The following is a 27,491-nucleotide window of genomic DNA, read 5'->3' on the forward strand; positions in this document are numbered from 1 at the left end:
CGTTCTGCTGCGTAAACCCATCTTCATTGGCAGTTCTGCTCAACACCCTGCCAGAAGTAGGACAAACTGAGACTATTTGAATACAAACAAACCGGTTGAGTAGCTTGCACTTCTAGACGTGCTTGCTAAAGGTGTGGGGCCCCCCAGATTGGCCCATTTCCAGTAGCTTGACCCAAAATGCCCATCCCTTGAAGTCTTCAAGCTCTGGGTGTCACCTTTCTTGTGTGGTGTTGCTGCCTACCCGCAGGTCCCCAAGTCCTCTTGGTGGCTGACAGTTGGGTAGATACCTCCAGACAGAGGAGGATGGTGTGAACACCCTGTTCTATGCTCCCTGCTCTGATGAGAGGGACATTTGGTGCCCAGCCCATGTGGGCTCAGGTGGGATGCCTGTGAGCACATGATTGTGCTGTTGGAGGAGGACCCTTGGGAGGACCCTTGTCCCACAGCCACAGTGTGGGCCTGCTGTGGGGCCAGCCGTGTTCCAGAGCCACCCTTGGAAGGATATCCCTGTCTCCCATTGGCTCTGCCAATGGAGTACCTGCCACAGGGGCTGTGTGGCCTCAGGGATGTGCTGTGTCTCCATATCCCCTGGGCCATGGCCCCCTGCATCCACTCCTCAGCTGCTCCCCACACCCCTTTTCCCAGTGCGCTGGCTGATGTCCAGCGAGTCTTTAATCTCTTTGAGGAGTGTTTCCTAAATCAAATAGATTTTGCCATTGAGAAATCTATCATTAAGCCTTCATTTCCTTTTCCTAGTTTAATCCTGTTACTTCCAGCTGTAACTCCCTTGCCTGTCTGTCATTCCCGTTCCACCTTTATCCCTGTCCCACTGTCATGCTGCTCTGCTGGAAGGAGCCCTGGTGCTGGCCCACCTCTGCCCTGATGCCGAGGACAGGCCTCATGAGTCCCCCCCCAGCCCAGGAGCTCACCAGGGGCTGTGGGTATCCCGGAGCTGCTGGGTGCATGAGCAGAGGGTAAGTTCAGGCTCCTCTGCTCCGTTTTGTGGGGAGAGAAGCAATCTGTGCCATTACAGCCTGACCAGGTGGTCACCCGCCTGCAGGGAGCACATTCCAGAAGCAGCCTGGGCTGTACCTGACCTGCAGCCTGGGTCATGCTGTGCCGGGTCCCTAAACGCTGTTTCATTTCCAGGTCAGTTTGTGAAGAGAAATCTGTGGCCACAGTGACCTTATAAAAGCCTGCGTGTGGTTCCCAGAAAAGCCTGAGGTGTTTGACCCCAGCCTGGGTTCAGGGTGAGAGCTGGTGGGTATTTTTATTGTCGTGAATGATGTCAGTTTATTTTGGAGATCATCTGGATTGGGATTTAATTAATCCAGGAACCTCCGTGAAGTTGTTGTTTTATCACATAAATCCTTTGATTATGAAACATAATCCCATCCTTTATGCTTTTTATTTTTACATACACTATGTTTAGCTCTCCCTTCCTCTCCCAGAGTCTTTATTCCAGCCAGGTTGGAAGGACCCACAGGTGCATCTCCCTCTGTCTAATCCAGGGATCACTGTGAGGAGGGCCTTGTGCTTGTAGTGCACTGCGTCAAAGCCGACTTGGGGATGCTTTAAACCTCAGATTAATGAAAGAATAGATGTGCCTGGAGATGCTGTAATCTTGGGATTAGTGAGAGGACTGGGAGCAGGTAATGAATGACGTGACTCTGACCCGTTGCTGATGGTCTGTGAGAGTGCCTGGTCACTGGTGACAGCATCTGTGGGGCACTGCACCATCCTCAGGTTTCCAAATGGGATGGTGGGACTTGGTGAAGTGGTGGTGGAGGCCTGGGGCAACAAAAGCTTTCTCCATGTCCATTCCGTCCCGTCTCCTCTGTGCCTATCTCAGTTTTGTGCCTCCCCTTGAACGTGCTTGCTCCTCAGCTGGCTCCTGCAGTGATGTCCAGTCTCTATAAACCACTGGTGTCTCATCCATGTCCTGCAGCCACCAGTGTGTGTGTGGGGCTCCACGCCACGGCGGGGGTCTGCCTTGGGCTGTGTGGAGCAGGGTACAGGGAGCTTTGGCAGGGAAACTTCTGGAGGTCCGGAGGAGCAGCAGTTGTGTGAAGGGGAGCAGACTTGGGAAGTTTTCCCATGGTATAGTCAACCCTTGTGATCTTTCAACATCTGCAAGAAGAGGCTGGACAAGGTCATGAGAGCTGTCAAGGTTTACTAAGCACAGAGAGATCACCTCTGGCTCGGGAGGCCCCTTAGCTGAATGTTGCTAGAGGGTGGGAGAATAAGATTGGAAAAACGTTACATGATTGCCCTGTTTGTGTGCATCTCCAGTTATCCATGGGAGACGAGATGCTGGGCTGGATATGCTTTTGGTTTTACTCAGTATGGCCTTGCTTCCAGGCAAAGCTTTTGTGGTCACTTGTGTGAACAAGAGTCCGAAGGGCTCTACCAAACCCCTAACACCTCCTTCCCAAAGATATCCTGTCCCTGGGAAGTCAGCAGGTCATTGTGTTTAAGGCAAATGCCATGGCAGCATCAGGTACCCTAAACTGTGAGTTAGAGCCAGTGGCTTGGTCATTGGCTGTGGGAATAAAGGCTTATGGAAGAGATCCTTTGATAATATGTCCCAGCTGCTGGAGCTGCTGGAAATGCCACCAGTGTGGGCTGGTGACTCCTGTAACCCCTGTGAGAGGTGTGAGCTGTGCACACGTAGCAGAGCTGAGGTGCATTGACGTGGCAGGGTGCTGATGAGGCAGGTTAAAAATAGCAGCTGCTTCCTCCCCATCCCTCCTGATCCCGGCTGCTGGAAGCACTCAGGCTGATGTGCTGAGCAAGCACAATGCTCCAGCTGCAGCCAGGGCTGCACAGAGCCTGGGTACCACAGGGAATGCACTGGGCAGAGGTGTGCTGGTACCCACCACTGCAGGGATCCGGGGAGCCCCGCCACAGCGGAGTGCTGCACAGTGGGTCTGCCTGGAGCCGGTGGATAAACCCCAAACACCCACTGGCACCTCATCACAGCATCCCTGTGTAGGACTGCCGTGGGTCTGGGATGCCTGGCACCCTGGGCAATGGCACCCGAGCTCCTTGCAGCCCTCCCAAAGTCCCTGTGACTTATGGGGCTGGCGACTGCCCTGGAGCTGGGGCAGCGCAGACCCAGAGCCCAGATGTGGAATCACTCAGCGTGTTGTTCCTACCTTGTCAGAAACACAGCTTGGGTCCTGCCGCCCTCCCCAGTAAAGGCGTAATTGAGCCATCAGAGTCGATGTCTCCATTCAGAGCAGTTGTTTCAGTGCTGGTGGTTATTCTTCTGCTTCATTGTGAGCCTGGTTTCTTGAGGGGAAACGTTTGAAGGGTCTTTGAGTAGTTTTGTTCTTCCGTAGCAGGGAATGGCATTTCTCCTCTTGCTCTGTGCCACTGGCCTTTGAATCACTCTGGAAGTGCAGGCATGGATTAGTGGGACCTTGCTCACCATGGCAGTGAGTGAAGGGAGTCCTGGGTGCTGTTGTCATCCTTGACATAGACTCATAGACTGACTTGGATTGAAAGAGACCTTAGAGCTCATCCAGCTCCAACCTCTGCTGCGGGCAGGGACACCTTCCACTGGAGCAGCTTGCTCCAAGCCCCTGTGTCCAACCTGGCCTTGAACACTGCCAGGGATGGGGCAGCCACAGCTTCTCTGGGCACCCTGTGCCAGCGCCTCAGCACCCTCACAGGGAAGAGCTTCTGCCTAAGAGCTCCCCACAGCACAGCAGAGGGGCAGAATTCCCTCCCTGAGCTGCTGCTCATGCTCTGGGGGTGCAGCCCAGCACACAGAGGGGTTCTGGGCTCAAGCGCACATGGGGAGCTTCTCATCAACCAAGCCCCCAAGGTCTTCTCCTCAGAGCTGCTCTGTCCAGTCTCCACTCAACCTGTATTTATGCGGGGGTTGCCCCGACCCAGGGGCAGGACCTTGTACTTGGCCTGATTGAACTTCATGAGACTGGCACAGTCCCACCTCTCCAGCCTGTCCAAGTCCCTCTAGATCATATCCCTTCCCTCCAGCTTGTCGACCAACATCCTTGTGTTGTTCCCTGTGAGATTTGCCATTGCATCGAGCAGTTAACTGAGTTGGGATGATTTTTTGCTTTGCTGTTCACAATCCAGCCCCTCTTCCTGCTGGGCAAAGCCTGGTTGAGCAGAGAGGGCCAGTGAAGCAGTCAGAGGAGGACCCTTCATGGTAGCTTTTCATTGTTGTTGAGCCTTTTTGATAACGTGGGTGTTTTCCATGTGTCAAGTTCAAGCTTTTCCTGAGCAATTTGGTCCTCTGAATCCATCCAGGTGTTGCCTGGGCTGGCCCTTCTCAGGCCAGGTTTTTGTCAGGGGTGCTGCTGGTGGTGGGGGGCACTGCAGCCTTGGGGCTGGAGGCGCTGCTGAATGGATGAGAGGAGCCTCGTGGTCCCTGCTGTTGTACTATGAGGTGTGACATACACCTTGGGCAGGAGGAGCAAAGCCAGGCGGGGCAGGAGCTTCGTGCTGGGGCTGTGGGAATCACAGGAGTCCAGGCAGTAGGGCTGGGGAGAGGAGGGTCGTGTCCAGGCGCTGGAGTATCCAGACAGCTCCTGCTCGCTGTGGTGCTGTCTGCCTGCGCTGCACAGAATTGCTCTGCAGCCTTTTTGTTTCCCTTGAAAGCTGTTTCCCTGCGTGCTCATGTGCAGCGAGTGAGCGTAGTGAGGGCCAGGGACTGTCCCTCCTAAAGCAGGTCCTGTGGATGGAGAGGTAACTGAAATAGGCACCAGAAACCAACCCAGACAGCTGATCCCATTTCAGTCTCTGTCCTGCATTTCAGTTGATTCCCTCGTGCAGCCATAAACCACCACCATTATCTCAGCTTCCCAAGTATGCAAAAAAATTGCTGTGATTTTCCTACCCTTGGATCAGTCTGTATCCATATTCTCTGAATAACAATAAAATGTTAATGGAGATAAAGAGTGTTATCTCCCTTGTGTCTATTTTGTCATTGGAATAACAACTTTAAATGTTAAGAGTGCTGAGATTTATAGATGCCAAGCCTGCTCAGCAAAAATAAATCATGTTCCATAGTGCACATTACCATTTATTGCTGCTGTATTATCTGAAGCCAGAGTCGGTGTTAACCCAGTGATAACATCCTCAAAGGGGGGCTTCAGTAATTTTGTAGTTAAATTTAAAAATCCTGTTGGCTGCCTGGTTTGATCTGCAGCTCCTTTTAGTGCAGGGGTATTCAGGTGGAAACTGTCCAGGATGCTGGTAACAAGCTCCCCAAGAAGTATGGTGACAGGAGAAGCGCCGGCTCCTGGCAGAGCTGCTATTTCAGCTGCAGCCTCGGTGAACCAGCCCTGCACATGTGGCTTCCCCAGGACCCTCTTTTCCAAGGTTCTGTAGGCTTTGGAAGGCCACTGGGGTTTTTAAATAAGCATTTACTTGCATTCTCTTTGTTAGCTCTGTGAGCAAGGGAAAAGCAGCCTGACTGATGAAAAGAGCCTATCTGATGAACGTGGGCATTTGACCAAATAGTGAGAACCAGCCATTGATGGTTCATTTCTGCCACCAGCCTTGCAGCAGTGAGCAGCTGATGAGCCGCATTAGCTGGGGTGACAGATTGCTTCACTTGCAGCCTGAGTAAACCTCACCAGCACGGAGGTCAGCGTGCGGAGACGCCCGTCCTTCCACCTCGCGCTGACGGAGCTGCCTCACTGCATGGCTCAGACTGATGGGCGCCAGATGCCGACCGGCGTCGGGGGGGCCGTGGTGTGTTTAACACCTGGCTCCTACCCACCAGCTGAGCCCAGAGGCCCGCTGCGGAGCGCCGCGAGCCTGTGCTGGGTGTTCCTGGTGCAGCCTCGCAGAACCCTTTGCCAGGAGGAGCGCCAATCTCCAGGCGCGGCATTCCGGGCACGGCAGCCTGAGGACGGTGCCTCCTGGGCTGCGGTGTGTGCCGCGGGAAGCTGCCTGCGGAACAAGGAGCTTTGTGTCCATGGGGTCCTGCTCTGTTGCTGTATGTGCATGCATGCTGTGCTGGAGCAGGAGATGGGGTCTGCTGCTGGAAGTCAGACACTGGCAGAGGTGGACACTGCTCCGACTGTGGCTAGAAAGCTGCGTGTGGAAATGTGCATGTGTGGGATCAGGAGGTGGGAAAGGGAGAATTAAGAGAGGTGGTTTCTGAGAGCCCTCCCTCACAGTCCCTAACTAAACTTGGCCTTGGTTGCAGGAGGCTGACAGACCCTTAATTACAATAACAGCATGAGCAGTGTTGCTTTGTAACTGGTTTCCCACTGAAATATCTCGCTCGCAGGAGTGGTGTGCCAGATGTCTGCTTGTGATTGCTCTGCTCGTGCAGACTGGTGCGGGGTAATGCTCTCTGCTGGAGGATGAGCGTCACGCAGGTGTCCAGGGGAGGCCCTGTTTGTCTGCCTGGTTTCTTGGCAGATGCGAATCCCATCCCATAGGCCCACCAAAAGCTTTGCAAGTGGCTCTGCAGTAATTACCTTCTGCAAAAAGTCATTGTGTCAGAAGACATGGGGGAGAACAGGGATCTGCACATCTCCAGCAGCCCTGTACTGCTGAATTTCGGTGATGTTTTGGGGCCCCAGCCTTAGCTGTGGTCTGTGGGTTCATGCAGCCATAAGACCCAGCATGATTTCAGTCTGCTGAGACAAGGCCCTGTGCACAGCATGGCTGGAGTCGTGCAGTGATGGGTCCTGACCTGAGAGACCCAGGGCTTTTGTGAGGCTGGAAAAGGCACGGACGGTGCTCTTAGATTGTGACTTCTGCATCTGCTGCGCTCCTGGTGTCAGGGTAGAAAGCAGCCTGGGGCTGGAGGGAGCTGGAGGCTCAGCTGCTGTGAGGAGTCTTGGTCTGCTGCTAGCAAGTGTGTTAGGCTGGGGTGAGTGAGGAAGCCAGGGAGAAGCCCCTCTCAGCAAGGCTGGCCCGGTGCCGGGCGTGCTGTTGTGCTGTTGACATCCTGAAGGTATCTCCTGGTTTGTCACATCCAGTGAAGTGCAGCTGGAAGCTCCTCTCCCCCAGTACCAGCCAGGTCAGAGTGTCCCTGCAGGTTACGGACCTTGTTCCGTACTCTTGTTTGACCCCTTGATGTAGTATTTTCTTTTGGAGCCCTACAAAATACAGTAGCTTGGTGCTATTGATGAAGGGCCTCCAGCCAGTAACAGGTTGTTCAGCTTTTTTTAGCAATGAAAGCAATGAAGAGGCATCCTTTATTAGTCATTGGGCACAAAGTGGGAGGTCAGTACCTGTGGCACCAGCTGGCTTAGTTTGTCCAAAGGTGGTGTTCGTGAGCCATGCATTGATTGCCTTGTAGCTGGGGAGCTCGTGTCAGTGGAACCAGACCCGTCTCTCCCCATGGTCCTCGAGATGCTCAGAGGTCAAGCAGTGCTCACCACTGGCTCAGTGCCCTTTGGGGGCAACACTCCTTGCTGAGAGGCTGATGCAGGGATCCAGCCCCAGGCACCAGGAGTCACATCCGACTTAATGCTGAGGAGGGAATAGCAGCTCTTGGTTCTCATCCAGTGCTCCTTCATGAGCGGGTCTCAAAGCACCTCATAAATGAGATGAGGCTTCTTGCTCATCTTTTACAGGTGTATTTACTGATTCTTACCCATCAGTGCACATCCAGGCAGGGTGCTGCTCTTGGCAACACTGCTTTGAAGCCAAAGCTGAAATCTGCAGTGATGCCTTGTGTGCGTGGGGCTCTCGGGAGGAGACAGTGGCGTCTTGTCATGTTTGCACATTTGATCTAGCCTAAGAGCTTTGTAATAGGGATGTTTATGAGTTAATCACATGTGACACTTTGTTTGCTCCCTGCTGCAAGCCTGAGATGTGTGTGTGGATGTGGGGAAGTGGCTCATCAGTTTTTTGGCTTTGTGTCACCATAATGCATTATCTCCATCTGGTTGTCTCCTCCCCCCTTGTGTCCCTCAGCTGGAAGTAAGTATGTACCAGTGGCTATTAATAGCTGAATCCTGCAACAGTCTGCTCTTGCAGATGGGATTCTCAGCTTCTGAAGCCTAAAACTCTAAAGCAATACGCTGTGTGGTCCTTAATGCAATTAGGCTTGCTCTAAGTTAGGTTCTCGAGGCCAAATGCTGCCCTCAGTTTCTGTGTGAAGATTGCCCATCAGGTTGGTCATCAGAAAGTTGCCTGGTGATCCCAACCAGAGCACTCCCTGTCACTCCCATAGCTGGTGACGTGCTTTGTCACCAGCACTGTCTGTGTGGTGAATACGCGTGTGAGATCCTGGTCTTGGCACTGCTGGCCGTGCAGCCCTTATGGCGTGTGTGGTTTATGGTGCCAGGGCGGGAGGGCATCTGCCAAGTCCTATCCCTGGCAGAAGGATGGAGGCACCAAGCCTTGCCCTTTTCCTTCACACAGCCCTGCCCTTTCCCAGCTGTCCAGCTCCTCTCAGGGAAGCGTGTCCAGTGATGGACCTGCCGATGCTGGAGCAGCATGAGAGCAGTGAAGGGTCGGACAGAGACCTCCTTCAGCAGCAGCAGGAAGGACTCTGCACAGAGAGGTATTTGGAGAGGAACTGTCAGAAACTGCTCCAAACGGCTCACGTGTGGCAAGCTTCCCCTTGCCAGGGACCCACGCAGCCCTGGGAACCGGTGGGGCTTTGGAGGTTAGCTCTTCAAGGCATTGCTGTAACTAGGAGAGTTCTGCTTTCTCAGACAGAAACTGCTGTTACACCAGTGAGGTTGTTCTTATATTCATTTTACCTCTCTGTGCCCAGGAGGCATTTGTCCCATTCCCTGCTGGCTGGGGATGTGCAGAGCATCCCACCCAAGGTCCTCACTGTGTTCACATACCATGGCTTGGCCTCAGGGAGTGATTGCCAAGGTGACTATGGCCAGTGCCATTGCTTCTCTACAGGGGCACTGCAGCTACCTGCGCTGCTCTGAGGCTCTTCTGTTTGCACAGTGGTGATGCAGCCAGGCTGAAGAATATGTCACTGCTCACTTCACTGGCTGGAGATGATCGTCACGGTTCCAGACAGGAGACCTGCCCTGGTTTGAAGTCCCACAGTGCAGCTGAATTCCTGACTTCTTTAGCGCTTCGTTCTCCATCTTTTGAGAGCTACTCCCTCACCAAACCTCTCTCTTCCCTTGCAATCTGTTTCTGACAATGTGTGAAGTTATTGACAAGGTGATGAAATCTGGTGGACGAGGATTTGCCAGAAAAAGAAGGCTTTTTCCCTCTGCATATGCAGTCTCAGGCCTTCAAATGAAGCCATCCTCCCCCCAGTAAAAGCTGCATATGTGTTCAGAGCAGCAACTGCTGGTGGTAACCACCGAGCCACTGGTGGTCTGGTGGCCTGTGGGTACAGTGGTACCTCCTCAGTGGACATGCAAGGCCTGGAGCTCAGAAGAGCTGTGGGTGATGATATAGTACAACGAAAATACACTGTGATACCATCCTTGTGAATTCTCCTCATAGGGTGCTGTGCTCATAGGGTGCTCAGCAGCCTTGCCCCTTCCACCTGGCAGGATAAACCCACAGCGGTTCCATCACCTGGAAAGAGGGGTGATTTTCAGTGCTGTTCTACAAAATCAGCCTCAGGATGCATCTGTTTTGGAGCTCTGTGTTGTGGTAGGTGGCCCGGGCAGGAGTCACTGTGGTGATTGGTGATGGTAGCACAGGGACCTAGTGCTGATGTTGACTCCACAAATGCTTTGCAATCCACTGATGACCTTGACTTCTCCAGTGAGTTTAGTGTGAAAGAATATGAATAAGGTCAGATTTGTTAACTGGGAAGACCAATGGGTGATGACAGTAGCTCATCCAGAGGAAAATTTTGGGAATGGGTTGATGGGAAATAGTTCTGCCTTGGCAGAAAGACTTGAAATGTGCACAGTTAATGCTTGGTTTTGGGTGTCATTTGTTCCTGGCTGTTCCATTGCCTTCAGCCGTCCTTGCAGAGGTGCTTTTCCAGAGCCGGGGCCAAGGCACGGGTTGCTCCAGGGGCTGAAGGTGCCCAGCTCAGCAAGGAGCTGCAGAGGCGGCTCCTTCTCCAGCCCTTGTGACAGCAACAGGGGCTGCATCTTCCCGGTGAGGCTTAAATAGTCTCTGCATGACAGCACATTAAAATAGAAGCTTGTTTTAACCATTGCACTCGGTTACCTCCAGTGTGAGAATGCTCAGAGACAGCTTGGTGAGATTGTCAGATTTAGCTTTTGTTACACTCCTGGCAGTGCTATTTGGAGGCTGGAAGGCTATTTTAGGTATATTTAATTACAGTTTTTGCTTGCTTAGCAAATTGCTGCTGGTACAATTGTTAACCTGTAGTGAAAAACGTTAAAGCAGATGGAAAACGTTCAAGGCATTATTCTATCTCATCCTTCTCCATAAGATGGGGAATCCAGTATTTATGTTTATTGGCCAGTGTTGTTTCCTGGCTAGCAGGGTTTGCAGCAAATGACTGTGCGTGTTTCTTTTACTTTCCAAAAGCCATTGATTTTTGCAGCATTGCAATTAGAAAACAAGAAGCCTATAAAATGATGTTATTCCTGTATTTTAAAATGGAGCTTCGGTCTCCTGCTGTCTTTTTATTGGTTTCCCCCCTTCCCAGCCCTGCTGAATGTTGCTTGAGTCAGCATGTTCTAATTGGCCTGTGGAGATCCAGGTCTTGCTGGTATCACTTCAAACCCAAAGAGCTTCACTGCAGTTCCACCATTCCTGAGCTTCCCATGTAACAGGGGAGTGCACACGCTCCTGTGCAGCTCCTGCTGCAGCTCTGTTGACTGGGAGCACTTTGCTAATCACTCCTGTAATTAAATTGTTCACTAGGAATAAAGTTAATCTTCTCGGAGCATATAAAACCTGACCCACAGCCTGTGCAGGCAGAGACACTGCTGTTCACAGGCACCTTGATCCAAGTGTGAAGGGTCTGTGCCCAAACCAGAAGTAATTAGTGTAAGTAGATGCTGCTTGTCCTGAGCTAAGGAATTATAACAATGAGCTGTAACTGATGTGGCAGCTTTCTGCTGACGGCTTCCGGGATTTCAAGGTCAGAAGGGCCTGTTTTGCCAGTTCCTTTGACCTCTGGTATGACACAGCTCCGCTGAAGCCCCATCCATCCGATGGGCTCATCAGTTCTGCCTGGCGAGTGGGATGCTGATGGGTGTTGTTGGTTGTGGACAGGTTGTCTCAGCCCTGTGGCACTCGGAAGCTGGGCAGAGAGAACTCAGGAGAACTTTCCCCAACTCTTTTTCTCTGTGTTTGCATAAACATATTAATAAACTAATTGACCAAATCCTTGCTGGCTGGCGGGAGCATTAAGCTTGCTAAGGGTAGCTGATGTGAACCATATGGTTTGGTCCCAAGGCTTCTTTGGGGTTTTAGCAGAGGTTCAAAAAGTGCCTATTTGCATCATCTTAAAGCATTGGCATTCCAAGCACAAATAGTTTTGCATAATTTATTACCCTCACTGTAGCTTTGCTTGTACTCCTAAGTTCAACTTCAAAGTACTGCAGCAAAACAAAACAGAACAACATGAAGTGCCAGCCGGGCATTGCTGTGTTTCATTGGGTGGAGAAACTCAAACGTTCTTTCATAGTCATAACATTTCTTGTTCATTTATTAGAGCCAAAGTCAAAATAAGAACTTTTGCAGTAGCCATCTTTTGCCTTTCCTGATCAAAATTAAGTGCCGGTGGAAAGCAAACATGTGTCACCTGGATGATGCCAGGTACTTGCCATCAGCTGCTTGATTTGGACAATTAAAGTAGACTTGTCAGTTCCACTTTTATTTAGGGTGAGATGCACTTGCCAGCTCTCACATGCTGCCATAGTGCAGCGATATTTCAGCTGCAAACACCACCACCGAGTGTTCCACTATGACAGGACTGTTACTTGCTTCCCCCTAGTTTATTTGCAATGCCTATTATCTTTGCAGCAAATATTATTATGTTTACAATCAGAAACGTAGGTGAAATGTGCAGCAGTGCCCCCAGAAGCAGAGCAATGAGGGGTGCCCTGAAAGCAGGACTTCACCAGAGCCCTTTACTTGGGAAATCTAGTTTGCCAGTTGTCTGTTTCCCCTAATCATAGTCTTGGGTCTCCTACCAATCGATTCTGCCCTAGCTAATGGACGATCATGGAGAGCAGCAGGGACTTGCTCTCGTGGTCTGTGTTCCTCCCATCCTTGTGTGAATGCAAATGAAAGGTACCAGGGAGATGTCAACCATTAGGATAGACAGGATCTGGATGAATCAGTGTGCGTGGATCATTGAGCATCTTTGTTGTAAAACAAATGGCCTGCAATCAGTTAATCATATCAGAAAACATTTCCCAAACCTCATGGCATTATTCATGAGTCCTAAATCCTCTTGCAGGTTCATAAACAGAACATCTGTTAAAATATGGAGAAACCGCAGCCAGGAGCGGTTGTTAGAAATGTGGCTGCTGCAGATTGCAGGGAAAGGAGCAAGAGACTGAATTTCTTTGCAAAAGTCTCATGTCTGCACTGTTTGAACCACCCTTCTGCCTTAGCTTCAGGTCTCCTGCTGAGCCTCCCGCTCCTGCCATGCTGCTGGGAGCTGGGGTGCACCAGGCAGTGAAGGAGTGAATTGCGTGTAGAAGCAGCCTAAAAGGAGCTGGAGATGATGCAAATCAATTAGCAGATCAAAGGCAGAGAAACCAGGTCCCAAAGAAAGGGGTTGGTAAAGCAGTGCGCTCTGGAGAGAATTAAAGATAGGTGTTAATAAACAAGGGCTGGGCTGCTCAGCCATAAAGCGGAAAAGAAATTGCTTGAGGATGACCAGAGAGCTCCCCCATCCCAAGCCCCTTGTCCCTGCGGCTCAGGCCCAGCAGCAGCACCCACAGGGACTCTGTTTGGAGGGCACAAGTTGCAGCCCTCCCACCCTTCCAAAGTTGTTGCCTGGGGATGGCCCTTCCCCTGCTGATGGTACCACAGCTCTTTGCACCCTCTCACACAAGTGACATTTGAGGGTACCCCTCACCCCAGTGCACTGACAGGCGCTGTGCAGCAGGGTGATATGCAGTGGGATGATGTGTGACAGTGTGATGTGCAGCTGGGTGCTGTGCAGTGGGGTGCTGTGCAGCTTGATGATGTGTTGCAGTATGATGTGCAGTGGGATGATGTGCAGCGGGATAATGTGTTGTAGGATGATGTACTGCAGGATGACGTGCAGCGGGGTGATGTGCTGCAGGATGACGTGCAGTGGGGTGATGTGCAGCGGGATAATGTGCAGCGGGGTGCTGTGCAGTAAGGTGCTGTGCAGTGGGGTGCTTCTGTGTTAAACTGCTTTGCCAGCTATGTACAACTGGGTGCTCTGGGCCACATTCAGCCCTGCTCCATAGTTGAGGCTGCCTTTCCAAAGCAGCTCTCTGCGTGGTCTTCAGTCCCTGGCAATTGGTTCCTTCTGCTGAAGGCCTAGAATTGATGTCTGTTGCTTTTCCATCATGATTAAAACAACAACAACAACAACAATCTAACTGTGGCCGTCCCAATTTACAGTTCGTGTTTCAAGAAAGTGGCTTTTATGTCTTGCCAGCCCTCAGCACGTTCACTTGTTAAATTATGCGTATGCTAATGAAGTGTGAAACCCAGCCAAACAACAACTCCGTGATCGTTTCATGTCCCCAGAGCATTGGGGGGGCGGTTATTATTATTATTTCTGGTTTGTGACCCGCTCAGGGCCTTCTTCCAACACCGCAGGTTAATTAGGATTTTCACTTCTTCCCTTCTGAAGGAGCCCAGACGTGCTCACAGCCCACAGTGCAGTTTGCGCTTCCCATTTGGAATGAAGCAATCCCCAGATTTCCTGGAAGTGGGGAGCAGGTTCCCAGCACTGAACTCCACATCATCATGTCCTTCACCTTGTGGCTTGCTGAAGGGGACCCCATCAACCATGGGATGTCCTGACCTCACTTAGGCTGCAATGGTCATTCTGAGGCCTGATGCTGCTTCCTGCCCCCCTGACTGTGTGCTCCATCCCTGATGAGGAGGGGGAAACCCAGTGCCTTGTCTTGGGATAAGCATGAGGCAGGTCACGGATGGCATTGCCTAACTTCTGGTAACATCTGGTAAGCTGCTTTCTCCTTGACAGCACAGGGAGGGATAGCGATGGGGTACCCAGCTCTCATCTCATTGAGGTGTGGTGGTGGTTATTACCTGCAAAGCCATGAAATCGTTTCTGGAAGCTGGGCTGTGAGGGAACACACTGGTTATTGCTGCGGGGTTTCAGTGAGGGGTTGGAACTAGATGATCTTAAGGTCCTTTCCTAGGACCTTAACCTAATAGCCCTAACTATTCTATGATTCTATGATTCTGTAACTGTGTCTGTTCAATGCTGACCAGGGATGCTTGGGGCAGCCTCGATGGCCCTTCTGCAAGGTCAGGGCCAGTTTTCACCCTCACTCTGCTCCTCTTGTGTTGTGGCTTGTGTACAACATCTTCATGCATGTGGTGCCAGGCCGATCCCCTGGGATAGGCGTGGAGCCGCACTCCTCAGCACCACTCACATTTGTGTTCAGTGTGGGCACAGGACAAAACCTGTTCTGCACCTTCTCTGTGGCGAGGCTCTAACTCTTGGGAGTTACATAGGAGTGAAGAAAAGGTGCAGGAGCCCCTGCATTAGCTGTAAGACCTTGCTAGGAACAAGGAGCTTCATCTCGAGCGCTGGTTCCTGCACTGTGGTGGATGAACAACACCAATGTTATCTCAACGTAATGATTTTGTCCAAAATTTTTTGGTGCTAATGCTGCCTCAGGAAGCACTGTGTGTAGCTTCAGCGATACAGGCAGCAGAAACAGAGCTCTCAGCAAAGACCTGCAAATTCCCTGTCAGAATCAGCTTCATTAAATCCCTTCTGACTGGAAGAGGGTTTTAATTTGATCTAATGAATATCTGTGCCTCCATTTGGAAGCGTATTACATCCCAGAGTTTATTCCCTGATAACAGGCAAGGTTTGTCTGCTCGTTCCCAGTAAAGATAGATTAAAATAAATCCAAATAAATTGTCCTTCCAGGGGGACAAGCCCCATGGTGGAACAATGAATTCGAGATGAAAAGGAGGGGCTCTGCAGTGGAATTCGCCAGTGTGGAGAGAACAGCGGGCTGGGGGGGCAGGATCCTGAGCTGGTTCACTCTGCACAGAGGAGCCAGTCTGGGGTGGTCACCTGGAGAATGGACATGGGCACGTTTGTGCTGGGATGTCCTCAAATGCACAAGGAGCCAACGGGTCCTTGGTGCTGCGGGGCTGTGGCAGGGGCTCAGCTCCTGCAGGTGTGGGTTGCTCAGGTCCCATGCAGGGGGGTACTGCCCACACAGCACCTCCTGACCACAGCCCGGCTCAGTTCTGATGCGCGTCAGCAGAGAAGCAGGAGAACTCAGAGTACTCCGAGGATCCTTCCTCTTCAGCTCTCTGAAATCCTGGCTGTTGCTCACTAAACTGGCTCAAAATCACCAGACTGGTTTGTGCTGATGGAAAGGCTTTGCCAGAGAGTGACCAGCGGGTGCCTATTGTCTTGTACAGGGCTCCTCCAGTGTTCTGCTGTATGTGTTTCTTGTCGATGATGGTGATGATTAACAGCCTAGCTGGGATCTGACTGTGGACATCTTTCACCTTAAAGGTATTAGTTATCCCTTGCTAAAGATGAATTCTTGTTATCACAACCTAGCAGATCCTAAAAATAGGACGACCATGACCTCTCTATTTCAGACATGGATTGAGCAATGATTTATCACTCAGGGAAGTAAGCAAGGTTATTTCTTTCCTGGGCACGCAGGAGGAGGTATTCCTGCAGTATGTTACTTACTTAAGCACACTTACTTAAGCCCAGCCTGGTGTGTACATGGGATTCCTTGTTGGTTTCAAAAGGAAATATTTGTTATTTGTACTTGCAGTTTCTAAACCAAGTATTTTTTTACTCTCTGTCACTTACCAGCAAGGGGCAGAACGTGTTCTTACTGAGACAGATCATGGGCCATCTCCTGGGTGAAGCAGCTCAATCAATGTGTGAGGGCTTTCTGCTCCCGGGCAAAAAGGGGCTCAGCTCTGCCTGGAGGTGCTGGGGCCGTAGCACCACAATGGCATCTGCTCCCCATTGGAATTGGGCAGGACTCTGCAGAGGCTGGTGCCCATTGCATTTTCTGAGCCATCACATCAGGTGGTGCTGAGGTACAGAAATGCACATCCGCACACTGCAAACTGGTACCAGCAAAAACGCACGGCTCAGAGATGGGCTCATTTATAGCTGCAATCTCCTCCTTCAGCTGCTGCACAAATTACTTTTAAGCGATTCATTTCAGTGGCTCAGAACATCCCTTAATGAACCTAACACTGAACTGAAAGAAAGGAAGTTTAATTAAAATACTGCATGGAAAATGTCTTGAGACAAGCTTCCAGCAGCAGATTGAAAGTGATGGCGCAGACACCCAGCTTCCATTAGAGGTAGTGTTAAAGTAGGCAGAAAATCGAGCTTATGATGAGCTTTAAATGGAGCCGACACAATGGGTGTTGTGGACTCGCCCTGTGCAGGGGCTCTGTCAAGGTTTTCCTGGGTTAAGGTGTGTTTTTGCCTTGCTTGCAGGGGTCTGTGGCCCAGACATGGGAGTCCCTGCGGTGACTGCAGTGTCTGCCATGGGCTCAGCATCCGGCACAGGAACGGGAAGTGTTCCAGCCGTGGGGGAGCAGGGACAGCCCCATCCCTTGGGCAGCATCCCCAGCACCACTGCGCCCATCAGGAAAGAAATCCTGTCGTGATGTCTCCCTGCTTGACAGAGCCCAGATGTTGGATTAAGCTGTCTTTAGCTGATTAAATTCAGATCTCCACAACAAATGCCAGGGACTGTCTGTACAGAGCTGTAGTGTGTTTGCTTCCCCCTAAATATAGAATTGGGATATTCATAGAATCCCAGAACCCCAGCCTGGTTTGTGTTGGAAGGGACCTTAAAGCCCACCCAGCTCCAACCTCTGCTGCGGGCAGGGACCCCTTCCACTGGAGCAGCTTGCTCCAAGCCCCTGTGTCCAACCTGGCCTTGAGCACTGCCAGGGATGGGGCAGCCACAGCTTCTCTGGGCACCCTGTGCCAGCGCCTCAGCACCCTCACAGGGAAGAGCTTCTGCCTAAGAGCTCAGCTCAGTCTCCCCTCTGGCAAGTTCAAGCCATTCCCCTTGGCCTGGCCCTACAGGCCCTTGTCCAAAGCCCCTCTCCAGGATTCTTGCAGCCCCTTTAGGCTCTGGGAGCTGCTCTAAGGTCTCCCCGGAGCCTTCTCATCTCCAGGCTGAACAAACCCGTTAATATTAAGCACATTCTTTCACTCTGTGAAGGCCATGTCCCCCATGCATGCTTTCTCTATAGGTAAGTGTTGGCTGAGAACACTCAGCTGCTCTGTGCAGAAGGTATTTATCTTCTGCTGGCTGTATTCCCTGTTTGCCTCCTCCCATCCCCAGTGCATGCCAGACCCACCTGTGTCTCACAGTGGTGTTTCTCCTCCAGCTCCCTCACCGGGTGCCAGCGATGCTCCTGTTCTTGAGTGTCTTCATGGAAACTCTGCAATGGATCCACCCTGTTTGCACAATGTCCCTCTTGCAGCACTGTCCTCTTCCCACATTGGGGTTTACTGTATTCACTCTCTAAGATACCTTCTAAGGTGTCACCCTTGTTATGACTTTTCACCTTTAGAGAGGGAATATCTTGGGGCTGTACCTGACAAGGGGCTGCGGTCCTCCAGCTGGAGCTCTGCTGGAGCAAATCTCTATGGTGGTCACTGAGTGTTGTGCCGCTGTGTTCAGCTTGTTCCAGGAGCACCAATCTGGAATAATGAGACACAGAATGACATCAGTGCCAGACAGTAACAAATTTTGGTGCTGAGCTGCAAGCAGCTGCTGTACACGAGGAGAAAGCTCTCTGCCTCCAAACCATGCTCGCGTAGCCGACGTTTGGGTACTTCTAATTAGAAAGTGAAAAACCAATGGGTTTTGCTCATAAGCAAACAGATGGCTTCAGCAGGATGACCAGAAAGACAGAATGCGCGGCACGCTGAGCACTTTGGCAAGGCATCCCTCCTGGTGCTGCACCAACCCTTCTGCTGTCACAGTAATTTAACAGTGGCGTCCATGCAGTGGGATTTCCTGGGTGTGCAAGGCAACAACCTGAGAACACGTGTATGTCCTGCTGGTCAGAGCTGGCTGCTGTCATCGTCACCATGATGCTGATCTTGCCAGAACAGCAGTCTTTGCATTCCTGCTGAAGATAAAGATCTTTTTAATACAAAGAGGTGGATATTGTTCGTATCTGTGAATTGTGTTTCCTGTGTTAGCTGCTCAGGTCTCAGCAACCAGTGGTGTCTTTGGAAACTACAGGTTTTGGGAAGGCATTTGCAAACCAGGCTGTTTCTGGGTTGCTTATTCCTTTATGTCCATGAGTGAGAAGTGCCCAGACAATCTCATGGCAAACCTGGTACAGAGCCTGGGGTTTGTAGATATCTTTAGGGTGTTTCAGGGTGATGGTGTGGAGAGGATGAAGTGGACTTGATCGATGCTCATGTGCTTTTTGCAAAGTCTAATTTATTTTGAGAGCATGTTTTTGCTGGGCGACTTGGATTTTCTGTTACTGTTCCTAAGCCCAAGTCAGCCACATCGCGGAGGTTTCTGTCCAGTGTGCCTCTGAGTCTCTTGACAAAAGAATGGCAGCGACAATGCTGCAGCGAGCCCAGGAGCAGGGTGCGGTGAGGTGAGTGTCTGAGGATGCTGCTGGCAGCTCGGGCCTGCTCAGCAGCACACGGTGGGCAGCGTCCAGGCAGGGGCTGTGGGAGCTGCCAGCACCAGAGAGCACGGTGGGTGCCCGCAAACTGCTGTCAGACCCTGTCACTGCCCGGGCACTGGTCCTCTGCTCCCTGCTAACAGCAGGAGCCTGGGCACATAGTGCAAGGTTGTACTCGGGAAGGGTGTGCCTGCAAGAGGAACAGTGCAGAAGGGTAAAAAGAGCAGTAATGCAGGAAATGGTGGCTTTTAGTAATTGCATGTTTCATGGTAGGTGTTGCTTGCTTTGCTATAACCGCACGCTATGTTTTGTCATTATCTGAAGCATTCTTAGAGTGGGTCTGTCCCACTGAATTCAGGATTATTAAGGTGGCGTCTTTAACTGTTTTCCGTCACGCACAGAGCTGTGTCCATGTTTGCTTTCCATGAGTGGGCCACGCAGCCTCCTCCCTTACTCACGGGTGTGCTCAGGTTTGTATTGCAGAGGATGATGCTGGCCTGGTGCTGGATGCACAGTCCCCAGGAGGAGCCGTGAGCACTCGTGTGTGCCCTGTCCCAGCCCGCTGCTCGGCTGGGGTCTTCATGGGGTCAAGAGCTGGTCCCCGCCGCACAGGCTGGGCCATCCTGCCCCAGGAGTGCTCGCTTGCCCACAAAGGATGCAGGTCTCCCTCGCGGTGAGGTGCTCTGTGGCACCATAAAGCAGCTCTCATTCTCCTCTGCAAGTGAGAGGCGTTATTTGCACTGGTAGAGAAATTCTCTGGTTCCCACGCTAATGGTCTTGATTAGGATGCTGTTCCTCGTGGCAGGTGTAATGTAGAACAGCTCTGTGAGGTTCTCATAGCCTGACCAATTCAAAACTGTCTTTAATCCAAGAGCTAACGAGTTGTGCATCTCAACACCGACAGAAGAGCTCTGTTGCATGTGCACGCACAGGCCCAACAGGAGCTGGTAGCAGAAGCTGGTGTCCAGTGCTGCCAGGGCAGGGGCAACCCAGTTGGGAGCAGCCCTGCAGCTCTCTGCTGTGCTCCCTGCTCATCCCCGCACGGCTGCAGGGCCAGGCATATCTGAGACCCATGCGGTGCCCGCACTGCGTGGCCAGGCAGGGGGCTGGAGCCCTACAGCTCCTGGATCTTGTGTTGAGGAGGGAGGGTGGGAATGAGTGTGCTTCTGCTCCAGCTGGGAGAGGTCCTGGAGCTCTCTTGGGATGGAGGCTCCAGCCCTCTGGTTCACCACGTGTGCCTGTTACATCAGGTGTGATGACACAGGTCGGACAAGGCTTGGAGCAAGCTGCTCTAGTGGAAGGTGTCCCTGCCCGTGGCAGGGGTTGGAACTGGGTGAGCTTTAAGGTCCCTTCAACCCAAACCAGTCTGGGATTCTGGGATTCTGTGAAGTCAAGAAGCATTGGGGTGGAAAAAAAGTACCTTAGCCAAGTGCCCTACTGAGTTGTTTCTGTTTGAAAGCTGCTGTTGGCTTTCTTTTCTATTTGATTATTCTGCTTCCATTAATGACCTACCCATTGCATTTTGAAGCTGTGTGGTTTCTGCTGTCTGCATTCAGCCCTGGAGGAGCATTCAATGGTGGCTGCCCCGTGATGGGGACAGAGCACTCAGGACCACAAAAGCTGCTGCTCTCTGTGCGCCTTTGTGCACTTCCATGACAGCATTTCCTCCTGAACTCTCATTTCCAGGCATTACAGTGAATTAAACCTTGCCAGGATGGTGAGGGATGTAAATTCACATTCCTTCATGCAGGCACTCTGAGCAGGCGCTGCAGTGGGGGATGCTGCAGTGATGTGCTGGGGGAGCTACCAGATGGAGTTTTTGTTTGTCTAGGTGGTGGCACTAAAATATTCTCTGCTGTAACAAGGGCAGAGAAATCCTGAATGTGTCAGTATTTTTAGCACTTAAATCTAGGGGAGTTGTTCCATTTTGGGGAAGAGCAGCAGCTGCCGCTGGCTCTGCAGCATCGCACTGTCACAATGAGAACCTGTCCTCAGCAGTGGCCAGCCCTCCTAAAGCTGCGGGGAGGTCTCACTGGGAGCTGTGACTCCAGTTGATCCCTGCAGACAATACGGATCAGGATTGGGCAGGAGAATAGGGCTTTTCCCAGGGCCTAGATGTGCTCATGGTGATCTGCAAAGCCCATCGGCCCTCTGTGGCTGCAGCCCCAGCCCAGCTGGGATGGAGGGGTTGGGAAGGTGCTGTGCCATGCTGTATTGTGCCATGCTGTGCTGTGCCATGCTGTGCTGTGCTGTGCCGTGCTGTGCCATGCCATGCTGTGCTGTGCTGTGCCGTGCCATGTGGCACTTCATGGTGTCAGCAAGCAATGGTGTTTCAGGGCATTTTGCTGATGATCACAGATCCTTGCTGGGCTTAATGCAGTGGAATTGATTTTGGTTTGCCAGGCTATCATTCACCTCAGCAGGGAAAAATCAATGCAGGTCAATCATGTGTGATTTTGCATGCCATTAGATCCCAGCTTAATCTCTGCTGTCCTCTTCCCTTCCACCGCTATGGACCACACCGTTCAAGGGAGGACTGATGTCCTGGGCTCAGCCCAGTGTCACCCTGTGAGTTGCGCCTTGCCCATTCTGGTGGCACTGGGGTGGCACTTCCCTGTCCCCTTCCAGCCCCGTCACCTTGCCCAGGCTTCCCTCTTCCGCCTGTCTTTTCTGTAGCTGAGGGTCCCAAAGTCCTCCTTGGTTTGGTTGCTCACTCCAGGTTTCACAGGCAGGGAAGAAAGGTGCATCCAGGTCCTTGAATGAGGTTTCTGCTCTGCCTGCTGGGATGGGACCGGGAATTCTGGCTCCTCTGCAGAACTGCTGGGTGCTTCATTTTATGGGGGGTGTTTCCAAGATGTGCTGGGGGCACCCAGTGTGAACCTAGAGAGATCCCAGGTGCCTCAAGTGGCCAGGACAACTCCTTGGGTGCCTTCCTGGGGCACAGGTCCCCCTGTGTGTGAATCAGGACTGGCCACAGAAGCATCCTTCGTTTGGTGGCCAGTTGGTGCCCACCACAGACAGGCAGGGTTGGCCTGTTTGCATTTGGGACTGGGTTTGTGTTGTTTGTTGGCAGGGTTTGGGGTTTTTTCTGTTGTAAATCTGTACTTTAACAAAAGCAAGAGCAGGTCACAGCTCCTTTCAAATACCTTTCAGTGTTGAAGCCTACATGCTGGTATCTTCACAACTCCCCATCAAAACCCTGCAAGTCTTCATTTAAGGCTCTGACATGCAGCGTGTGTTCCTCGTTGCTGACAGTGTGTGTGTTTCAGGGTTATTAAAACCTCTCCATGCTGTCTCTTTCATTTTGAAGAGATGCAGGCAGAAAGGGAGAGTGGGGGTATCTCCTTTACACAATGAAATGCAGGGTCTCACAATTCCTGAGCAAGGTGGGACCCAGAGGTTGTCATTGGGTTCGGAACTGGCTCCTCCTCCTCCAGCTGTGCTGCGTTATTCTGTGGACACTTGAAGGTTTGTGTTCTCCTCGAATCCCCTTCCTGAGCTCAGAGCCCACCCCCTGCCACAAGAGATGGATGCAGAGATGGAGCTTTGCTGCACTGAGACCCCCGCAGAGGAACCATGGTGGGGCTGGTGGCTCTAACGGTGCCAGACGTGGCTGTGTCCTTCATTTCCCTCCCCAGGACCACCAATTTTTCATGACCTCCTTGTGCTTTCTTCATCCACCTGAATGGTTTCCTCTGCAGGTGTTGATTTTGTTCCCTGGTTGACAGGACCCGCTGGTGTCCCATTTGCTTTCTCCACCAGCAGCAGGCTGTGCCACAGCGCCCTCCCCACCCAGCACATCCCCCTCTGCACTCGCTCTGTTCAAGGCAATGACATGGGGGAGAGGAGAGACGTAGTTGCAGGGAGCTGTTATCCCACGCTTATCAGCATTAAAGTGGATTTGACAACTCGGAGCCTGGGATTTGAATGATCTAAATCCTCCTTCATTTGGCAGCCTGGTTTGCTGTTATTTACGGTGCTTCCCAATTTACTCTCATCTGCAGAGTTGGAGGCTTTGTGTGCAGTGCCATCCGCCGCGTGACTTACACACATGATGACAAGAGCGGGGCAGCGGGAGCCTTGCTGTGGGCATGAGCCCCTTCCCAGGGCTGTGCTGGCAGGAGCACGGCAGTGCCGGGATACACTGCTGCTCTGGGAGGTCCGGAGCTACCTGAGCGCGGCAGAGCTGTGCCCCTGAGGAATCAGGGAAGGAATTGTCCTGACAGTGCCATGGGCACAGCTCCTGGGCCAGTGTGTGTGGATATGGGGCCATGGGCTGCCCACCCCAAAGGAGACCGTCCCGCTGGGGAAGTGGCCAGAGGGGAGGGAGATGCAGGGAGAGGTTACAGGGGTTGGGTCCTTCTTGCTTCTCCGTCCTGGACACCCAGGCTTGCAGAATGTGCTCCATTACAGGAAAGTGCAGATCTCAGGGAGCATCAGGGCTGGGTCCAGAGCAGAGCAGAGCAAGGGATGAAGCGTTCCCCTGCTCTGTCCCATGTCGGGGCTGAGCGGGCCTCTTGATCACACTTACCTTGAGGAAAGCTGCTGTTCCCATCCTGCGGAAGGGCATTGTCTGTAGATACACAAACATGTGAAGAGAGAAGAAAGCAGAGCTCCACGCAGCTGGGACAGGACACACAGCCTGTCCCGGACCGTGCCAGGCGTTAGCTGCTGCCCTGTGCCAGCAGCTAATGTGACAGAAGTGAGCACAAGGTGCCTGGGGTGCTCTAGGAGCAATGGTGAGGTGCCTGGGATACTCCAGGAGTGGGGACAAGGTGCTTGAGATGTCCCGAGAGCAGGGACAGAGCACCCAGCCTTGGTGGGCACAAGGAGAGGGGCAGCAGTGTGGGCAACTCCCTGCTCCGAGTTGGACTGCTCCAGGGATGCAGGTCTCACACTGGATGCAGCTCCCCTGGTTTCTCTTCTCTCTTTTTGATAGCAGGCTTGTTCTCCCGCTCCTGGCGGGGATCACACCTTCCCTGCACACCCGGAAGGACGGGTGTGTGTGGATTATAAATTCCCTATTTTTCTGATACAACTGTATCGCTACAGCGGAAATCAAATCCCGGCATCGGTATTTTTAGTGTGGAAGCATGAAGGACCATGGGCGCTGCAGAGGGAGGATGAGGATGCGGCACTGGCGCCGGGAGCGTCTCCATGGAAACAGCTTTCTCCAAATTCCCGCATTCGGGGCACTGAGCATGTAGGAGGTGATGAAGGAAATGGAAAAGCAAAACCAGGAGATGAGCTTTTTTCCTCTCTGTTGTCACAAAACTGCTGCAGGAACCTCGGGAGCAACAGACATAAGTTATTGATCGTGTCAGTGCGAGTACACGTGGATTTTAATTAACAACCCTGTCGTGGGTCCCCAGCACAGGGCTGGGGTGAGCGGCACGGCCCGGGATCGGCCTGTGCTGGGAGGGGCAAGTTTGTTCGGAGACCTCCCTGCGAGGGAGTGGTGCTGCACCGTGCTTCTGGATGGGCACCTCTTCAGAGACTCCCGTTCCACCCCTTGAGGATGTTTTTCCTACCCAGAGCTAGTGAGAAGAGCTGGAGCCCAGCCCTCGAGTGGTGATGGGTGCTGAGGGAGTCCTGCTGACAGTGGTGGGATTTGGGTCGGGTTGAATAACTCCCCTCACTAGAGGTATTTCTAATTGTGAAGAGTTTTTAAGGTCTGCCAGCATGTTGTTAGCCAGGCTCTGTTGTCTTGTCTGAAACCCACGTGGGCATGATACAATAGCCAGTCCAGGAGGTCCCGTGGGCCTGCATCCCCTTCCCCGCAGGAGCAGAGTGAGCGGGTGGTGGGGCTGGGGTGGCACCAGGATGCTGGTGGTGCCTGGCTCCGTGATCAGTTGACTGGGCGATGCAGGAGGTGCTGTTGCCATCTAACAGATGCCTCCTTGCAGCATGGACAGTTATTTCCAATCCATTGGCAGCTGAATGACCTGAAAGCAACAGCAGGTGATGGTTAAATAGTGCAAACCAGATACATATGTACAGTGAGTAGCTGTGCACCGGTGAGCAGTGGTGTGTGCTGGCCAGCAGTAGTGTGTTGGTGAGCAGCGGTGTGTGCTGGTGAACAGCTGTGTATGTTGGTGAGCAGCGGTGTGTGCTGGTGAGCAGTGGTGTGTGTTGGTGAACAGTGATGTGTGCTGGTGAGCAGTGGTGTGTGTTGGTGAGCACCTGCCGCAGGGTCTGTTCTGATCCTCAGACCTGCTGGAGTAACTGACACGGCTGAGGCACCATCCTGGAGTGCAGGTTGTACTGCTCTGGGGAGCCTGTGCCATGGGAGGGCCTTTGAGATTCCTGGTCTGAAATTCCTGGTCTGAGATTCCTGGTCTGGGATCTGCCATGGCACAGGGCATGCGTTTGGTGGGTGCTTGGCTGACATCCAGGAGCCAGACCCTCAGGAGCATTCTCAGCAGCTGCCAGGCTGTGGCAGTCTCTGAATTACATCTTTTCTCATCTGCTTTGGTAACTTTCCAGTATGTATCCAAGAGGGATAAAAACCATTGGAGGGAGAAGGGACAATTCAGGTTACCTGGTTCTCTGCTGGCACGTGACAGAGCTAATAAGCAAGAGGAATCACTGCGGTGCTCCGAGGGCTCCGGGGTGCCAGTGCCGGTGGTGCTGGTGTCCTGGCAACCCTATTGTGCTGGTGGGCTGCAGGAATGAGGGGGGAAAGGGACGGGACCGCTGCCGGCGGCTGCGGCAGGAGCGAGCTGGCTGTGAGCAGAGCTCATCTCCCCTGCCCCGGCTGGTGGAGCTGCCCCCAGGCAGCGCTGACACCGCTTGGGCAGCAATTGCCATGGAATTAACCTCTGACACGCTTCTAAAAACAGCCCAAATAAATCCTACCACGAGCAGCTCCCAGGGGTAAACGCTGCGGATCAAAGCACTTACAAGTTACCAGCCCATCCAGCACCAGCCCCCCTGCCCAGCCCCTGCCCAGCCCCTGCCCAGTCCCTGCCCAGTCCCTGCCGAGCAGGTCTTGATTCTTGGCAGCAAGATGCTGTGGCCATTGTTATTATCATAGACAACAGAAAAATGGGGATGTGTGGAGATCCTGCAAGGAATGAAGTGCTGTCAGGGTGTGTGGCTGAACAAGGAATGGTGCTTCCTAGATGCCTGCGAAAGCCAGTCTGTGCTTTCTTAAATTGTCTTTGTCTTCTTTCCAGCTGACATCATCTCCACAGTCGAATTTAACCACACTGGAGAACTACTAGCAACAGGGGACAAGGGGGGCCGTGTTGTAATATTTCAACGTGAGCAGGAGGTAAGTGCCAGTGAATGGAAAATGCCCATTTCATCCTCTTAAGAGAAGCTTCCTGCTGTTTCCTAATCTGTGTCACTCCTAACCTCAGATCTCTCCTGGCAGACTCCAAACTGAAAAGTGACTGTTAACATAAGCAGGTCCAGATTCCATCCTGTAAAACACCCTCCAAAGCCATGTTGCATTGCCTGCATCCCTCTGCTCAGATTGCAGCTCTCTGGTGCATTTGAGCATGCCAGGGGTGTGCATCCATACCTAACAGCTATGTTGTATTTGTGCCTCCATGGGCAGATGTTGCTTATCCCATGCAGGTGGTGTGCTGCCAGTGGTTCCCTCTGTTCCCGCTCCCTTCTAGCTCCATTCATGGACAGGAGAGGCCATGCCTTTGCTTTCGGACCTGTGCTGCATCACTGTGATCAGGCACTCGCTGTCACTTAACAAACCTCGGAGACTCAGAGAGTCCACACAGGATGTTCTCCTGCTCCCTGTGCTTTAAATCCCTCCCTGTGCCCTTCCTGCAGAGCAAAAACCAGCCCCATCGCAGGGGAGAGTACAATGTCTACAGCACCTTCCAGAGCCACGAGCCGGAGTTCGATTACCTGAAGAGTCTGGAGATAGAGGAGAAGATCAACAAGATCCGATGGCTCCCGCAGCAGAACGCAGCCTATTTCCTGCTTTCCACCAACGGTATGTGGCCGCTGGGCATGCACCAGTGCTGCCACGGCTCCATTCAGCTCAGCAGTTCCTTGTTACGGTCAGATAAATATCAGGAGGATACAGGAATATGACTTGGGATGAATGGCACCTAAAGATGGATGTGACTTAATTATTTCAAAGGAAAAGCAGGGGTCTAATTATCTTCTATAACCAAATTACTTTGTATTATAGGATTGACTCTATTGATCATTGTAATAAAATTCAAAGACTTATTAAACTCAAATTTTTTGGGGGGGAGAATCATTAAAATGCAATGAATATTAATTATAGAGCACAATGTTCTGTTAATTGAATTTTTAAATAGTTTTTTGATTAACAGGGATATTATCTCTCCATTTGGGATGGCGTTTCATATGCTAGCAGGTTATAAAAATGATTCTTTTAGAAATGCTCCCATGTTCAGCTGTTTTGCTTTGTTCTTACTGTTAAACTAACATTACACATAGAACCCCCTGATGTAAAGTGGGTTAATAAAAACAAAATTAATGGTACTCTATTGGAATTGCCATGGAAAGGAGAAAATGAAGATGGATCGCAGGGGTTTGTATGAAACCTGGTGAAAGTGATGATAAACTACTGCTGGAGCCCCTGCCAGGAGAGGGGAAGGAAAACACCATTACTCAAAGCAAACCCAGATATTCTTTCCTCAAGGGTTGTGGCACAGGGTGGGTGGATGCTTCTCCATGCAGGAGTCCACAGGGATGGCTGCAGGCTGTTCACAGTGCAGGAGTCAGAGGGTGAGAAAGAGGGCAGAATTCCACTGTTAGAAACTATCCTGAGT

The 27,491-nt window shown here is 52.0% G+C and overlaps 1 protein-coding gene across 3 annotated transcripts in view; it reads left to right on the forward strand.

Annotated features, from left to right (window-relative positions):
• PPP2R2B (protein phosphatase 2 regulatory subunit Bbeta) overlaps positions 1–27,491 on the forward strand; it is a gene marked incomplete at both ends in the record, with an annotated part of 61,319 nt that overhangs the window by 18,649 nt on the left and 15,179 nt on the right. For all 3 annotated transcript variants that reach the window (XM_080627234.1, XM_080627233.1, XM_080627232.1), the window contains 2 exons: positions 25,899–25,996; positions 26,515–26,680. In XM_080627234.1, the coding sequence (XP_080483360.1) occupies positions 25,899–25,996; positions 26,515–26,680 (264 nt within the window). The remainder of the gene's footprint in view (positions 1–25,898; positions 25,997–26,514; positions 26,681–27,491) is intronic.

The sequence above is a fragment of the Psittacula echo genome (genome assembly GCF_963264785.1).
Source record: "Psittacula echo genome assembly, chromosome: 11".
Lineage (NCBI taxonomy): Eukaryota > Metazoa > Chordata > Aves > Psittaciformes > Psittacidae > Psittacula > Psittacula echo.